The sequence below is a fragment of the Bactrocera neohumeralis genome, chromosome 2 (assembly GCF_024586455.1).
Source record: "Bactrocera neohumeralis isolate Rockhampton chromosome 2, APGP_CSIRO_Bneo_wtdbg2-racon-allhic-juicebox.fasta_v2, whole genome shotgun sequence".
NCBI classification, from domain to species: Eukaryota; Metazoa; Arthropoda; class Insecta; order Diptera; family Tephritidae; genus Bactrocera; species Bactrocera neohumeralis.
The window spans coordinates 88,041,231-88,058,852 of record NC_065919.1 but is presented as its reverse complement, the minus strand read 5'-3'; the positions used below and the strand labels follow the sequence as shown (position 1 = coordinate 88,058,852).

At 37.2% G+C, this 17,622-nt stretch overlaps 3 protein-coding genes across 4 annotated transcripts; all 3 read left to right on the top strand.

Moving 5' to 3' along the window:
- Nucleotides 1-3,628: 3,628 nt before the first annotated feature.
- On the top strand, nucleotides 3,629-8,491 carry LOC126760783 (synaptic vesicular amine transporter). 2 transcript variants are annotated; one of them, XM_050476684.1, is made up of 9 exons: nucleotides 3,632-4,183; nucleotides 5,475-6,158; nucleotides 6,230-6,333; nucleotides 6,400-6,562; nucleotides 6,971-7,011; nucleotides 7,098-7,400; nucleotides 7,455-7,677; nucleotides 7,739-7,863; nucleotides 8,237-8,491. In XM_050476684.1, the coding sequence occupies exons 1-9, from the start codon at nucleotides 3,994-3,996 to the stop codon at nucleotides 8,327-8,329; spliced, it is 1,926 nt and encodes a 641-aa protein (XP_050332641.1). In that variant the 5' UTR covers nucleotides 3,632-3,993; the 3' UTR covers nucleotides 8,330-8,491. The 2 variants fall into 2 exon arrangements, with proteins under 2 accessions (XP_050332649.1, XP_050332641.1); XM_050476692.1 differs by lacking the exons at nucleotides 7,739-7,863; nucleotides 8,237-8,491 and having other exon boundaries at nucleotides 3,629-4,183; nucleotides 7,441-7,589.
- Nucleotides 8,492-8,586: 95 nt separating this feature from the next.
- On the top strand, nucleotides 8,587-9,717 carry LOC126760796 (outer dense fiber protein 3-B-like). The gene is made up of 4 exons (XM_050476705.1): nucleotides 8,587-8,707; nucleotides 8,775-8,993; nucleotides 9,063-9,249; nucleotides 9,321-9,717. Exons 1-4 carry the CDS (start codon nucleotides 8,689-8,691, stop codon nucleotides 9,583-9,585), a joined length of 690 nt encoding a protein of 229 aa, XP_050332662.1. The 5' UTR covers nucleotides 8,587-8,688; the 3' UTR covers nucleotides 9,586-9,717.
- A 736-nt stretch (nucleotides 9,718-10,453) lies between these two features.
- Nucleotides 10,454-17,454, top strand: LOC126751560 ((E3-independent) E2 ubiquitin-conjugating enzyme). The gene is made up of 13 exons (XM_050461928.1): nucleotides 10,454-11,223; nucleotides 11,516-11,769; nucleotides 11,825-12,038; nucleotides 12,116-12,365; nucleotides 12,417-13,054; nucleotides 13,107-13,255; nucleotides 13,313-13,739; nucleotides 13,803-13,892; nucleotides 13,961-14,596; nucleotides 14,664-15,316; nucleotides 15,381-15,718; nucleotides 15,776-16,048; nucleotides 16,111-17,454. The coding sequence occupies exons 1-13, from the start codon at nucleotides 10,696-10,698 to the stop codon at nucleotides 16,299-16,301; spliced, it is 4,641 nt and encodes a 1,546-aa protein (XP_050317885.1). The 5' UTR covers nucleotides 10,454-10,695; the 3' UTR covers nucleotides 16,302-17,454.
- The last annotated feature ends 168 nt before the right edge of the window (nucleotides 17,455-17,622 follow it).

The window sequence follows — 17,622 nt, the reverse complement described above, 5'->3', positions numbered from 1 at the left end:
ATGCTACCATTGCAGGCGTAACTCTTACTCTCCGTTATAAAGCCTTGTACTCCTGGTAGGTAAATTCAACAATAATAAAGTGAGACATTTACGACATGCTCAATACTTTGATCTATTTTTAGGCGTACATTCTCCCATGACGTCAGTTTGAACGCAGATCGATATGTTTGTGTATGCACTAACAAGCCTCGAGTTTAAGTTAATTTAAAATTTAATTTGATTTTACGAACACACACGCATGAGTTTACACTCGCATATCCTGCTCACAGTGAATGAAAACGGCAGTTAATCCTGGGCAGTCAATAAATCCTATTTGAGGTATTCTTATGCTTTTATAAAATATGAAAGAGCATACAATAGCAGGTGGACTGAAAAGTTCATAGGCTAGCATAGATATATATATATGTGACCTGGTCTACGGAAAGGGGGCTTAGGTGTCAAAAAATCAATTTTCACTTTTTAGTTGATTCGGATGGAAGATTATTTTTAACAGCTGTTTCCCAGAAAACTAGTTTTCGCACGTTAGCTCCCTTTTCGTAGACCAGGTCACATATAGTTATCTTCGAGGGCGATACAACAATAATAGCGGTAAAAAATTTCGATACCATTTTTATCAAACCTTCGCCTTAAGCCTCAAAATAAGCCTTAGTTTCTGCGATTACCTCTTCATTGTTGCTAAATTTATTTCCAGCGAGCAATCTCTAGATGTCTGAGAATAAGACGTAGTCACTAAGAGCCAGATCCGTGGAATACGGTGAATGCGGAAGCAATTTGAAGCCCAATTTATGAAATTTTGACATCGTATTCATTGATTTGTGATACGGTGCGTCGGCTTTATGAAACAGAAATTTCAAATTCTTCAAATGGGATCGTTTTTTCACGACTTGTCCTTCAAGCGCTCCAATAACGTAATGTATTAAGCACTATTGCTGAGTTTTCTCTTTTGAAGATATTCAATGAATATTATATCACTTGCAACCTAAAATGCATGATGTCGGTTCATCATGTGTCTTCTACACGGACTATCGATTAGCAAAACCAGTTTTAAACGGTTGATTTCCCTGATGCAGAGTTCCAATAATTTTGATCAATACAAATCTTGGCTTCTATAGTATTCTTTCCTCCAAAAAGCAATACTTTATTAACACACGTAGTTTCTTGTGATCCATTTTTTTAACTAACACATGTTGCTTCACCCAAAATGCTATATCTCATAAACTAATAGTTCTACAGCTGCCAAATTTTTACACGTATCTCTTAAAAATCATATGGATTTAATATTAGTAGTACCATCTAAGCATCAGCCCACGAACTCTTCAGCCCACCTGCTATATGTACATATGTATGGACATACATTTAGTGAAAATAGTTCAGACATTAATTGTTTTTGTATTATGTTTACATATAAAATATATACATATATCGTAACCTAAAATACAAAATAACGAAACATTACTTTTCATAAGTTTACAAGCGAAGAAATAACGATATATGTACATATGTATGTACTAGGAACCACACATATTGAAAAAGAATTGAGTATCGGTTATAAAATGGTTATATATCGATTTTATATGACAGCGAAAGCTGAAAATTTTATGCTACATACATATGTTATGTAATGTGATGTAGTGAATCGTAAGCAATATAAAATTCAATTTAGATTTTTATACCCTGAACAGGGTATATTAAGTTTGTCAGGAAGTTTGTAACACCCAGAAGGAATCGTCGGAGACCCTATAAAGTATATATATAAATGATCAGTATGTTGAGCTGAATCGATTTAGCCATGTCCGTCTGTCGTCCGTCCGTCCGTCTGTTTGTATATATACGAACTAGTCTCTCAGTTTTTAAGATATCGTTTTGAAATTTTGCAAACGTCATTTTCTCTTCAAGAGGCTGCTCATTTGTCGGAACTGCCGAAATCGGACCACTATAACATATAGCTGTCATACAAACTGAACGATCGGAATCAAGTTCTTGTATGGAAAACTTTCGCATTTGATAAGATATATTCACGAAATTTGGTAGAGATTATTTTCCAAGGCAACAATGAAATATACGAAGAAATTGTTCATATCGGTTAACTATAGCATATAGCTGCCATACAAACCGAAGTATCGGAATCAAGGGCTTGTATGGAAAAATTTCGCATTTGACCTGGTATCTTCACGAAATTCGACATGGACTACTGCTTAAGGTAATAATATAATCTCCGAAGAAATTGTTGAGATCGGATTACTATAGCAAATAGCTTCCGCATAAACTGAACACATAGTTACTAAAAGAAATGTACCTGTGAAGGGTATATTAGCTTCGGTGCAGCCGAAGTTAACTTTTTTTCTTGTTTGAATGATTCGTTGTTTTGCATTTTAGGTTACGGTATATACCTATGCGTATACATACATACGTATACATATATGTATTTACTTAGTGTTAAGTGTAAAACTTCATTATATGCTATATATACATATAACATATACATAGCATATTATTATTTAAGTTGAGTTTTGCTGTAAAATACTCCACATTCCATTGCGTTTAAAGAACTCGATCTGCCACAGTGTACGGATATAACCTTCTTTCTTTCCAACATTATTTGCTTCCACAGCGATGACAAAGCGCTTTAAAATTAAATGAACTGAAAAATTGCTTTCGGAAAAAGAAGACTAGAAATCCATAGCCAGCTGTGATCCATTGCGAGCAGAAGCAAATTCACACATACCTTCTCACAATACACATGTGTGTTTGGCACAGTGTGTATGTGGGTCAAAGGCGTCTGGCGGCATGCAACTTATCTGCCCTGTTAGCCGACACAGATATGAAAAGTGCTGTACGGTATTTATAGGCAGCTAATTTTTTTACTCAAGCCTCAATCATGGCAAAGAAATACTAAAACTCTGCTCTTCAGGATACACAATAAGGCAGTGTTGCTGTTAACAATGAACTCGCTTCAGGATAAGGGCCTAGTGCAAGGTTGTGGTATACCATGGTGCTAAGATTATTGTTGTCTATTTAATGTGAAATTCGATACAAGAGCAAATATGTATGTCTGAACAGAAGGAGAATTCCAAAGCAAGAGGGTGTGGTTTTATTTAAACAGAAAGCATAAGACTAGTCAATGATTTTTTTTTACTAAAGGAAACTGGCTTAAAACCCTTTCTTTATAGAAATTGTCGCAGTTTAGAACTATTGGTGCTAAGTCTTCAGTTGGCGTGAAGTTCAATATGTACAGTAGTTGGGGCATTCAGTCAGCAAGTGTCAAATTAGTATTACATTTATTTCAATTGCCCAATAAGCATGCCCAAAGAAATAACACGCCTCATATGTAAATTTCACCAATTGTCGCCAAGGAATAATCATTTTCAGAAATTCAAACATCTTCACTCTTTTTGGCATGCCCCATGTGGATGTAAATATGTACGCTTTATGGTATATGCGGTCACTTTACTCTCCTACACTCCTTCCACGCCACGGGTTTTTTGTTGCCACCCCAACGCAACATGTCAATGGGTAAAGCCATAAAAGCACACCCGACTGAGCACTGTAATGAATGGCAGCATGCAACAGGCTGTCAGCTTGTGCCTTGCCGCCTGCTTGTCACTATAAAATGGCTCGGCAAAGTGTCGAAGCTTTTCAATTGTTCGTCCACAGCCGGAGCGGTGACACCTGTTGAGTGCCGAGCATAGAAGGATAAACGCGCGCTTCCCCACGACATCCATACCGCTGTTTGGAACAATAAACGGGAGTGAATTGCTTTTGTTGCGAGTGATTGTGATTTTGTTCGTGAAACAATTACCCGTTATTGAATTTTTCAACCAACATATGGCAGCAATCAGAAAATCTATAAAAACCAATTAACATGGTGGCGCGCAATTAATGTGTGTTTGAATACAAAAATATATACATACATATGTGTGTGTATTGAAGTTGGCACATTATTAAATTTCTGAAAATTAAGCTGTTTCCAACTAAGTGCGTTGCAAAACTAAAATGGCTGAAGAACGATCCGCCGAAGCGGGCGACGATCACACTAATGTTGCTCGCACAGCATCGGCGCTGAACACGTCGGGAGCTGAGAGACGCTCGTCGGCGCCGAAATTCGGAAATACAAATCGGTGTATAATTGCCGTTATCGTCTATCTGGCGTTATTACTGGATAATGTGCTGTTAACTGTGATTGGTAGGCCATCACTTTCATTGTGCTCTTCCAATTCTTTTATTGTTGGAAAAACTTATATTTTATATATTATTTCTGTAATCAAAATAGCGGGTATACAATTTTATAAAGGATGATCCATTACTTTTTTAAAGAGAAAAACGCAGAAACTTTAAATTTAATGGGGAATGTTTATTGTAATTTGAAAGAACAGTCTTTGGCATTTATTTTTCGAAGATTATCTCTTTCAAATGTTGGCCGCGGCTACGTCTCAGATGGTCCATTCGTTGAGTTCAATTTTCGATAATTCGTTCGAGCATTTCGACTAGTGATTGGCGAATGTCACGCGCGATGTTTTGCTCCAAGGCCAAAGCTTGATGTTTTGCTCCGAGGCGATGTCGCTTGGGAAGGTCGACCGGCTTTAGTTCTTCCACAAGCTGTATTTTGTACGCTTTCAATTTAAGATCTCGACGTAAAATTAACCAAGTCGTTTCATACGTCAGTCCGAGTTGCTGCGAACGGTCTTCGTATACACCTTCAGCTACGGCTGCTACATATGTATGTATATTTTCTTCAGTTCGTGCTGGACGTGGTCTATTCGATCGCATATTATCCAATAATGAATGCTGGGTCTCAAGATGGGTGATGGTGTTACGAATAGTACGCTCAGTAGGCCGATTATGTTGACCATAAGTTGAGCGAAGCGCGCGAAACACATTCTTTATTGGATCAGCCTTTAGTTGTTTAGGTATAAGAAACTACAGAAAATATATTAAATTGCATTACTTTAATTCAATAAATTTCTAAATTTTATTTACAATCAATATCTTTATGAACAATCTAACGTGTAATCCCTCATATACTATACTCTTCAATTGAGATAAACTTTTAACAATATTATAATAGCTTGAGTATAGAAATTAAAATATGTTCTAAGAAGGAGGCTTTGGTTTGTTAAAATTCCCATACATATTCCTTTTAAAGAAGTTAGAATAGAGACTGTTTTAATACATCTCAAATAACTGTTATAGAGCCTGTGCTATATACTACATTTCTGGTTCACTAATATTTTCCAACGATATTTGAACTTATAATAATCCATAGTTCGTGTAAAAAGTAAGCGATTGAAATCTCGTTATTTTTTCATATACGATTTTTTATAAGTTTAATAAAGTTCGGTTTTCAAAACAACAACGTATTCGTTCCTAAAATATATTCATGTACAGTATGTGTTTAAAATCGGTTTTTACACTTGCGAACATGTATGTTATCTTTCTACAAAATGCAATCATATCTCCACACAATCCACACGCAGTGCCCATATTGCCCGATTATCTAGCGATTATAAATAACCGGGCACATCACACTCCATTGGAGATGCTCAACGGCTACGACCACACAAACGATGCTGCCAGCGTTGGCATCGCCAGTCCTTTCATGGCACCACCCAGTTTGGCACATCGGTACATCGATGGCGCACACCAACCCATACAAACGATTATGACGAAACATCCGATACCCGGCAAATCGATGGTGAACTTTACGCTGCCGCATGGCGATGATAAAGCGACGTCTGTTTCTGCGGAACACAAGCTATTGCGCTACACAAACGCGGCTGCGGGGGTTGGAACTATAGCTGGGACATTGACAAAAAGCTCAACCACCGGAAATACCACAGGCGCCGGTGATAAACCCATAGAAAAACAATTCGATGAAGCAAATTTTAATGAGGATGCGGCTCGTAGTGGCGCCAATCCAGCACTGGGTACCACTGCAGCAAGCACGGTCACCGACAGCAACCCTGACGGCAAGGCCACGAAGGCACACGCTGATTCAGATGAAAGCTTGACTAGCGAAAATAGCGTCATTGGCATATTGTTGTCCATGAAGGCACTAGTGCAGTTAATATTCAATCCGATCGTCGGCAATCTAACTGCCAAATTTGGTTACCGTTTGCCGATTGTGGCCGGCACATTTCTGCTGCTCCTCTCTTCATTGGGTATGTGTGAATATTGCTATTATAATTTCGGTTGTAAAAATAAGGATTTTGTATTAACTTTTCGCGCATAGTGTTCTCGGTGGGTGAGACTTACATAGAACTGTTGATAGCTCGTGCAATTCAAGGAGTTGGTTCGGCTTGCATTGGTGTGTGCGGCATGAGTCTCGTGGCTCAGGTAAATAACAGAAGAATAGAATATATATGTATATGCAACCACATTTTTCGATATTTCATGCTGTAGCACTATCCGGAGGAAGACCGTCGTTCAAAAGTGATGGGCATAATTTTGGGTAGCATTGCTCTGGGTGTGCTGCTGGGATATCCTTTCGGCAGCATACTTTATGATTTGATCGGAAAGTCAGCACCTTTTATAATACTGTCTACAGTGATATTTCTGAATTTGGGTAAGTGAAAGATATATAATTTCAAATATAGTAGTTTTAGGTATAAAGCGTCGGCCATGTCGAAATCTAAAGGCGTACAAATCATACTTTTGAAAACGATCAGTAATAGACCGCACTAAGTCTCGGGCATAATTTTAAATGGACAGTTTGTTGATGACTGTAATTATGAGATATTAAAGATGAAATTATAAGCAATGTTAATGCTCAAATGAATTTTGAGTATAAGGGTACGACCGGTACAATGGTTATTTAGTAGAAAATTTTGGTCAAACTAAATATGAATCCCGTTTCTACGCAGTCGGATCTACGAAACAGACACTAATTTTACTGGTTTACTTGTTGAAATTAAGTTCGGTCAAGCTGTCAACGTATAATGTTATTTTTTTTTGTTAATACTTATCATATAAGGAATGCAGCTCCTAACTATGGATCTCTCCATTCAACCCGAGGTAATACAATTTTTTTTTATAAACGAATGTCAATATTTAGCATTTCATGTTTTAAAATGTACACGTGTTCTCCACCTCCTCCTTAGGTTTCAGTTTACAATGATAAACAGCGGCCAAAATGGCGTCCATTGCTCGAAAGTAAAATGATACTTGCAATTGTTGTGGCAATTTGGTTTTCAACCTCAACAATGGCAATATTGGAACCGTGCTTACCCATTTGGTTATTACAACATCTTCACCCCACCAAATGGCAATTAGGTACGGTGTTCATACCGGATTCCGTGGGATATTTTATTGGTACCAACTTCTTCGGCACATTCGCCTATAAATATGGACAAGTAAAAATTTCATGCATTGCCCTGTTGTTGGTGGGCATATCATCCATCTTGGTAGGTAATTTCCTATGAATCAATACTAAAATATATGAAGTTGTGTATTCGCAGATCCCTAGCGCAACAACAGTCAGCCAACTACTGTTGCCACACTTTGGGTTAGGACTTAGCATTGGTGTAATTGACGCTGCCTTGGTGCCGCTGTTGGCCACTTTTGTTGATGCCACTTTAGCGCAGGAGGAGCAAGGCGACACTGGTGGCGGCAATTCCATGTCAAGCTATGGTACAGTCTATGCCATTCAACAGACATCTGTCAGCTTAGCATACTGCCTGGGTAAGTATATACTTTTCGGATTTCGGAATATTTTCTTTATACCAGTACTTTATCCCCATAGCTCCTTTACTAGGCGGTGAGTTGGCACAAACTTTTGGTTTCTCCTGGCTAATGCGCATCGTCGGTTTCTTCAATATATGTTACGGCCCAGTTTTGGTGTTTCTACATCAAAATTATAATCCGAAAGTAAGTTAAAACCGGTAAATTTTGTTACAAATAGTTGAGCAATAACACCAAGTGATACAAATACAAGCTTCTTTGGGTATTTAAAAAGAAAATAAAGGAGAATATATCAGTCCATTCAATTACTTGAATTGTCAACCAAAAGTCTCGCTATTTTATGGACTTAAAATTAGTTAATTTTGACCAAATGCAGTTCGTGGCTTTGTGATAAATTTTTGAGTTGAAATTCAAGATCTCTATTTACATATATTTTCGCGGTCTAACTTTTATAAGTACAAGAAGCTTGCGTTCGCATCACCATATGTATTACTTAACTACATTTATGTACTTGTATATGCATATGAAGAGTGTACATTTCTTAACTCTCTTTCACCAGATTATACGTGAAAAGCATAACGAGCTATTGCTTAGGAACAGCGGACGGGACTCTCGATACAAACAGTTTTACAATTCGATCGACATTGAGTAAAAAATGCAGCGAAGGACTACTTGCATTAGAAATCATTTAATGTTTTATATCGTTTATTTGAAAATATTGTAAATATTCAAATTACATTAGGTGTAAATCATTTAAATGTCGATTAAAAGTTAAAATACAAGTTGGATCCGATCTGGCCGCATTCCTAATGTATATCCACCTGCGAAATTATTTCGATCATGTCGAGTTTGCCAACGTCGGCGGTTAAAAAAGTGTCATAAAATGTAGAAAAAAAGATTCAAATAAGTTTTCGACACTTTGAAAAACATATATAAAAAATCTTATCTTTCCTAAATTCAAAATTCTAAATTTTTCATCTGATTTCCTTTTGACATTGCAAAAACAGTAACATGAGTAAAAGGCCTTTAGGTGAGTATTTCAATTGCAGGGTCATTTCCATCAATGTATGCTTGTTAACGGCTTTTCTGCTCCATAGGTCCCGGACCCGGCGCTTACATGCTGCCGCCGAATGTTGGCTATGAAAATCATGATGCTCGTAAGCAACGTATGCCACAGTACTCGTTTGGCACACGCTCATACAAGCACGAAAAACTGATTGGCCCAGGACCGGGAGCCTATAAGGTTGACACCTTGACGCGTTATGGCATAAGTCGTGGGAATCAATTTACGATACAGGGCAGAACATATGTGAAAGGTGTGTGTGTTTATCTATTTTTTAGCAAGTGCCTTCAATTATTTATGTACGTTAATATTGTGCGTGCAGAAAAACGATTTGGTCCAGGACCTGGTGCACATGACGTACATCTAAAGCCGTTCTTTAAGGGCACTGATGCGCCAGCGTATTCTATGTCTTGGCGCACTGCCTATAACTTCAAGAGCTCTACACCGGGTCCCAATGCATATGGTGTGGATGTGTCACCAATTAAACCGGGATTTCCAGCATACAGCATGTGAGATAAACATATTTGTAAATCTCTAAACATACCTTGTAATCACATACATTGACTTATATCAAATACAGGGGAATGCGGTGTGGAATATCGGGTAAACAACATTCTCCTGGACCAGCTGCTTATGGTGCTGGAAATCTCTCCGTTAAACTGCCACGCAGTCCTGAGTATTCAATTGCCGGACGAAATCCCTTTTATTACAAACAAATTGGCCCTGGTCCAAACTATTACGATCTAATGTACTACCGTCCCGGCAAATCTGGACAGGCTTACTCGTTCGGTATACGACACAACGAGTTTGCGCCACCAATGATTGTTAAGTGTGATAATATGTGATTGCAATATTAGGAAGAAATCATATTTCTTATATTTTGGTACTTACTTTGAAGATAAAAGTTTTGAAAGTTCTACTAGATTATACAATTGATTATATAGAAATAATAAACTAAACCGAAATAAGTTGTTGAACTTTTCATTGTTGTCACTTCCTTTATTAACCAGACAATTCTTTGAATGATTTTTATAGGCTTAAAACAACGATTTGGAATACTATAACTGCGAAGGCAAAGAAAGGATTCCAATTGGAGAATATCTAGTACTCGGAAACATATGTATGTATATGTACATACATTTATCGTTTAACAACCGGAAAGACTGGTGTTAACCTATGCAAGTCTTGGGATATTAAGACTATTTTTTTACAATATTAAAATTAATAATGTATAAAGAAAACCGTAATTATTGTTGTCTCAGCAATCATTAAAGAGTGAAAAATAACGAACCTTTAGTTGAATTGTTGTCGCCAAAATAATTTAAATTTAATTGCCCGAAATACTTTGGTATTTTGTCCACTATACAACACTGAATTTGTTGTGAACAGCTGACTGTCAATTTCCCATCCAAATGATCAAAAACAAAACGAAATGTATACCACTAACAACATACATATGTCATGCTATAAACTCTTGCTAAGACAATTTACACATTAAAAACACACATTTACTGATAAAGATAATTTGGTAAAACTTATTACGTTTTAAAGCAAAAAACATAAAACTTTACTTTTATTTCGTTATTCCCTCTAAATAACATAATTATTGCTGTTCATAGAAATAGTTATAATTCATGGTGATGAAGTTATATCATGTGTGTCACCCTTTGCTGCTAATTACATTCGCTTTCAATTTTCATTCGTTTGTGAAGGCAGAAAAATTAATTCCGTTAATTTTGGCACAAAAAAATCGAACAAAACAACAAAAAAATTAGCAAATAGGGAAAAAATAGTAAAATTATAAAATCTTTTTAGCGAAAAAAACGGTAAACACATTATTAAGAAGCGCCCATGTGCATATTTGCCAGAAAACGAAAATTAACACAAAAGAGAGTAAAGTGGGTGTAGAGTGAGTTGTAATTAAGGATCAAGGCACGTAAAAACGAAGTTGTTATATGATGGCAACGAATGCAGATAGTGACCACAATGAGCAGCAGTTGAAAATCCATGATCATGAGCTACAATCTAATTATTCAGAAAAATTTCTTCATGATAAAGGTGCAGCAACTACTAATAAAGAAGAAGTAAACTCCAACAATTGTTTCGTAAATTCCATTGGTTGCACAAATGTTCAAGAGGACGAATCTGTTGAATCCAAATTTTTGCCTGTAAAACTTGGAACACCTATTACACGAGAACAAATGCCAACCGACAAACCAACTGACAGCGATGCTGAAGGAGAAAAGACTCCTGCGTTGGAGCTTGGTGTTGGCGGCGACTCGCCTGCGGACAATCAATACTTTTTTGAAGATGAAGTTTTCCGCGTTGATAAGAAGGGACGTGTCAAATTTGGCCTTGTAATTGAGACGTCTGAAACATATTCCGGCGATGAAGATGACGATTTCGATGATGTCCTTCTGAAAGGTGAAGTACGAGTAGCATGGTATCCTGATGGTAAAGAGGAAGTGCAACCTGAAGGGGCGGTAAGTGGAATAAATTTATCGATTACAGCCAATTAAAAAGAAAAACATACTCATTTTTTTAAATAAAAAGTATGAACAGAAGTTAAAAATTCAACGTCATTAATTACGTATATACTCACACATTTTACTTATGTACATTACAAAAGTATGATGAGGTTATGGGCATATAACTAAATTTTGATATGAATTACAGTTATATTGTACATATGTATTGCAGTTACAAATATTTTATAATTATGAGTTGCTTACTCATTAAAAACTTTCAATTTTGGTTTCTTTTTCTACCAAAAAGATTGCATTAGCTGATCGTACTTTAATGCCGGGTGATGTCGTGCGACGTTTAGTGCCGGGAAAGGACACCCAACGCGGTTACTGTCGTGACATTAGTATGCATGCCGATGTTAAAGTGCTGGGTACAAAGTATGTTATTAAAAACGTTATGACAGAAAGACTGCTTCCGATAAATAATTGGCAACGCGATAGCGCCGTTTGCTTGGATTCATGGGTGGGAAGCACCAAGGATGTGGAAGAAAAAGCTGTATTAAGGTTACTCACGAAACAAATCTTTAACTAGAAATACTTAAACTTTTTTATTTTGCAGATCAACTGCTGGCGCACGCATAGAAATCTCATCACATAATTTCTATGGTTTCACAGACTATAATTCCCGCAATACACACGGCATATTTAATCCTCATGTATTTTATCCCGGCAACACTGTAGTCGGTCGATTGCCATCTTTAGATGAAGTGAAAATACTAACTCCTAATATTCCGATACATAAAAACAAAAAGGGCAAACCTTTCAAAGCAAAAGTGAGTACAACTAAAGAAATAACATTGTGATTTAGAATAAAAGTTTTGAAAATATTTTTAATACTCAATTTCCATAGTATACTATTGAATCAGTTGAGACCGATTCGGTTTGGGTTCACTGGCAATGTAAGGCTCTCTCTGAAGAAAACGCTATTGACACTAGCGTGTTAGAGCAACCAAATCCTTGTGTGAGCGGTGAAGACTTGATGCGCCTAAAGCGCCTGAATCTCTTCGAATCATGTATGGTGCAAATAAGCGATCGCAACTACTTAAAATTCTCCAAACTCGATAACTATATAAAAAAATCACAATGGGAGAAAGAGCAAGGTTTGTGTTATTATCTTATATAGAGCTTATTTTTATTTCTTTTAATTTCAGCTAGTAAATTTAAAATAGCGCTAGCGCAAATTCAAAAAACCGAAAATCAGTGTGGTGGATTAGTCAGTTCCTCCGGTCAAAATAATGCCGGCAGCAATAGTTCACATCATACAGAGAAAACCAAAAAGAAGTCAAGTTTAATAGATGCTGATACAAAAAGCGCGAAGCCAAAAAAGTCTACATTAAAAACAGATAAGTTAGGCAGTTCAAATAGCAGAGACAAAACAGCAACCGATACGTCTGTTGAACATAATGCATCGAATTTTCCATCAAGGAAAGCCTCAAAGACCAGTGGAGAACCAGAATGGGTAACAGACGATGAGGACGAGGATGACGATGAAGATGATTATTTCAACGAAGATTTCTGCGAGGATCGCGTCAGTACTACAACTTGCTCAAGTCCTTCTCCTCATCACAGCCCAAAACATAGCAAAAGACATCTACTGAAAAAGAAAAGTAAATTACCTGCCAAACGTTCCTCTTTGATGATTCCAGAATTTCAACCGAAAGATGGCGATGAATTAGTTACCGAAGCTCTTTTGGTATACAGTACTGCCACAGTGGTTTGGCAAGATGGTACCGTGGAGGCGGGCATATCTTCTACACAGTTGTACCCCATACATCATTTAGATAATCATGTATGCTGGCACAATGTAGTACTTTAGATAAATTCTAATGATTTATTGTTAGGAGTTTTTCCCTGGGGATTTCGTTGTATGCGGCAAGGAAGATGGTGATATGACTTATCGTGACTACGGCGTTATACAAATGGTGGATCATCAGGGGCGGACAGCACGCGTCAAATGGTATACCACATATACATCTGCTGATGAACCGAGGTAAGAATTTATTTGCATGTCTGCATTAACTCAATACCAATATAAGAATACTTACAGACCGAAATACAATGGCGAGACAGAAGTTAGCGTATATGACTTAAAAGATCACCCTGATTTTCAATATCGTCCTGGAACTATGGTTATACGCGTTGCAAACTTTGTGGGTGAGGATGCTGCATGTACCGCAGGTCAAATCATAGATAACTTCATTGACGGACGAGCGAAAGTGTGGTGGGTTGACGGACATATAAGTATGTGCTGGCCGCAAGATTTATTTGAAGTTGGTCAATACGACCACGCTGATTGGGGACACGAATCGGATGACTCATGGGAGACTGAGTCTGAAAATAGTGAACTAGGAGGAAGCACGCCAATGATAGCGCTGGAGGAATCCCACATAATAACAAACATTGAGCGAACTCGCATAGCTATTGCACGCCTTGAGGAAATTTTCAATATGAGTCCGAATTTGCAAAATATCGAAGTAAGTTCAATAGATATTTTTTTGTTCTGGTCAGTGACAGTTTCATGTTGTGCGCATATTTAGGTTATGCGTAATTTGTTAAATGTTTACAAAGGGTGTCGCTACTTGGACCGCTTATTAAATACTAGCTTCTTCCACGAAGACAATTTCCAGGTAATAATTTCCTATTAACGACTAATAAAACTAATGAAATAATTAAATAAAAACATTTTCCCTGTAAGGGTCTGATTGAGCGTGTACGCAAGGGCGGAACTCAATCAATTGCGGAGCGCGCACAAGACCGAAAAAATCGTCTATTTAGTTATGTGCAAGCTACCTCATCAAATGTCAAACATCCAGCTGTTGCGCCTTTGGATAGTGCAGAAAAGACCCCGCCAAGACCACAATCCGATACTAAATCCGCCGCCGGCGCAAACGACATTGCTACCACCACCACTAATACATCTAAGGAATATGCGCCAAAGATACTCTTCAACATCTCCCCAACACCGTTTAAATCGCCAACGTCCGGAATAGGTGGTGGAGCATCAAGTAGTATTACTTCACCGGTAGTACTACCTGTGCTGAGATTAAAATCGAACACATCTATTTCTACTGTGACACAGGCACCATCCACACAAACTTTGTCTGAAAAAGGTGTGGTAAAGAAAGCCATTAATAATGCCACTGAAGCACAGCCAAGTGTTCATAACAGCGGTAATGTAGATAGCAAGACCTCTACCGGCGGCGCCAATATAACGGCGCATCAAAAGAGTATACTGGCACAGAATAATCAATTGCTTAACTGCGCCATGCTCAACATTGAAAGAGCTTTTGAGAAAACTTGTCAATTAAAATCAGCAATGGCCTCATCTCAGGTAAGCAATAAATAAGTATTGAATATTTATAAACACATATAATTCGTATACATACATGTGCTTACAGGATGACTCTGGCAACTGTTCGCGCATTGAAAACTGTGATGGCAGTTCTACCAGCTACTCGGACCTCACCAACGGTTCGGTGAGAGTTAATGACGACCAAAACTCGATGTCCTGCAGCAGCATTGAATTTAATGAAGACGCTGCACCCGAAATGGATTGTGTGCGCCTTTGTGCTCTACTAAAGGAACAATTGGTTAAATGCATACAACAGATTCGGGAAAAATACTACAAAGGCGAGAATATAAACTTAAGTGAAGTATTCAGTTTTGAGGGAATTGAGGAGGCACACATTGAGGACCCGATAGATGTAGATGAAGAAAAGTCAACGGAAGGCCAGGATACTGAAACGTTCACAATAGATGATAAGCAACAGATAAACCTTGCCAAACCCGACACAGTTGATATGAGCACACCTGCGGATGCCAATGCATATGTATCGACAAAATCCATGGATTCTGTTCTAAGTTCACCGATTGAGGCAACTTCCACACCGATCGCGAACTCTGAATATTTTCAAGTTTTACCTCAAGCACCGCCTGCTCACAAGTTCCAATTGACTATTTTTCATCCCAATAATACTCAACAATACTATAGAGCGGTACAACGTGAGCATCGCATGCTAAAGACTTCACTGCCGCCCGGTGTATGGGTTAAGTAAGCATGCAATCCTTAAAAGAAGTATATATAATTTAATGTAATATTTGTCTTAACTGCGCAGAGTTTTTGAAGACCGCATGGATTTACTAAGTGTCATGATTGAGGGCCCGAAGAAAACCCCATATGAAGATGGCTTATTTTTCTTCGATATACAACTTGGTCGCGAATATCCGAAGAGTCCGCCATTGTGCCACTACATCAGCTATTGCTCCGATCGCTTAAATCCGAACCTTTACGAAGACGGCAAAGTTTGTGTCTCCTTGTTAGGCACGTGGGCTGGGCGCGACTCTGAGATTTGGGGCGCAAATAGCACTCTCCTGCAAGTGATCGTGTCCATACAGGGTCTCATATTGGTGCCCGAACCGTACTTCAACGAGGCTGGTTACGAAAAACAGAAAGGTATGTGTATTCGCTTATGTAAGCCAAGCTTGTAAATCATTTAATGTGCATACATAGGCACTCAGCAAGGTAGAGAAAACTCTCGTATGTACAATGAAATGGTTATTATAAAAATGGTGCAGTCATCCACGAAACTTCTGCAACAACCACCAGAACTCTTTCGAGAAGAAATATGCGAACATTGGAATCAACGCGGCCTTTCCATGTACGAACGCATTAAAGGTTGGATGGAATTATCCAAGGCCACGACAAATAACAAAAACGAAGAGGCTACAGCGAAAACTGCATCGGAGGAGATAAACCAGCCGAAGCAAATAAATATGAATGCCGGTAGGCAAAGCGCTTATTTAAGTTCAGATTTGTAGATAAATAATTTAAACTTTGCATTTCAGTCAACGCTGAAGAACCCAAAAATATGTTCGCGCCACCCGATTTTCCACTTGTACCTGCAAGCCGTGGCTTTTGTTTAACATTAGCTGGCCTCTTAGAAACCTTCAATTCCAAATTATTAGCGTTAAAAACGGAACGTAAACTATCAGTGGGGAAAAGTGACGCAACAGCGACTGAGCGCAATGTTGAATAGAACGCGATAATGGCGCCGTTCATGAGGACCGTGTGCCTATTGCGGGCTTAACGGCTTTAGATTTTCAATACTACAATTGAAAATTGTAAAAAAACGAATAATTTATTTTGTATTATTATTACTATTATTTTTCTTTTAATAAGTTTGCCTATTTTATGGTGCTTGCTGTCCGTTTACTAAACTTTAGTGTAAAAATCACAGTTGCATTGCTGTTTAAATGCGCTTAAACGTTGTCATATTTATATACAAACATATAGTATATCTCTAGTTTTTGTATCAATGCAAAGTATTAAATGATAAATTTAAGTCACACACTGAAACTCACAAATATGCATGTTAGTTTATAATTATGAAAATTTGTTTTTCTAAATTGTAACAATATAACATACTTTAGCACTAAGCGAATACAAAATTATTGTCACGAGTTTGTTAAATTCTTGGAATCTCAAAAAAGCTCCTCTGTGCATTTGTAATGGAAAATAAATTACTAGTAATTCTAAAAAAACTTATATATAATTAAGTATATGCATGGTGCGTAAATGATTGCACAATTTTTTCTGCAGCAATGATCGAAAAGTTCTTAATTATTTGTTAGGATTCAAAATTGTTTATTATCATTCATAAAGGAAGAAGATTTCGTATGCATTACTACACCGTTTATAGTATTATTTGTTCATTATTGTATTTATAAAATATGGTATACCGTTATTGTTGAATATTTGAGATTGTGATGATTATTATTTATAATTTATGCGAAATTAGTTTACAACCACCTGATATTTTAATATTAGTTGTTTTGCCAAAGTAACGGTTTGAGATTGAATTACACTCACATATGATACTACCGTTATATGTCAAATGGCAACGGCAATTTTTGGTTATCCATAGTCTCTTTAGCACTATCATTTATTCGAAGCTTGTGTTTAATTTAAAATTAACGTTAACTAATGTTAATTATAATAATTTGCCAACCTAAAAATGGCATTACAAAGATGTATGTATGTATTGTATGTTAGTATTTATGAGCAGCATAGATAAAAATGTATTTATGCAGAAAACTGAAGCCGAATACAGTTGCAACAGAAAGTAGTGGGCTTAATTTGCAATTCTTAAGAAAGTGTTAAACATAAAAGTAAAACGAAAAAAAAAGAAATCGAGCGAAAGCGAAGTGAAGCTAAGTAATGAAAAATATACCAAAGAATGTTGCCTTCTAAAAAACTCGTAAATGAAATTTAATCACAACTAAATATGCCACTGCAAGAATGTTTTCCTTCTTCAAGTAATTGAAAGTGAGCGAAAATGGTAACAGTGTAATAATTAA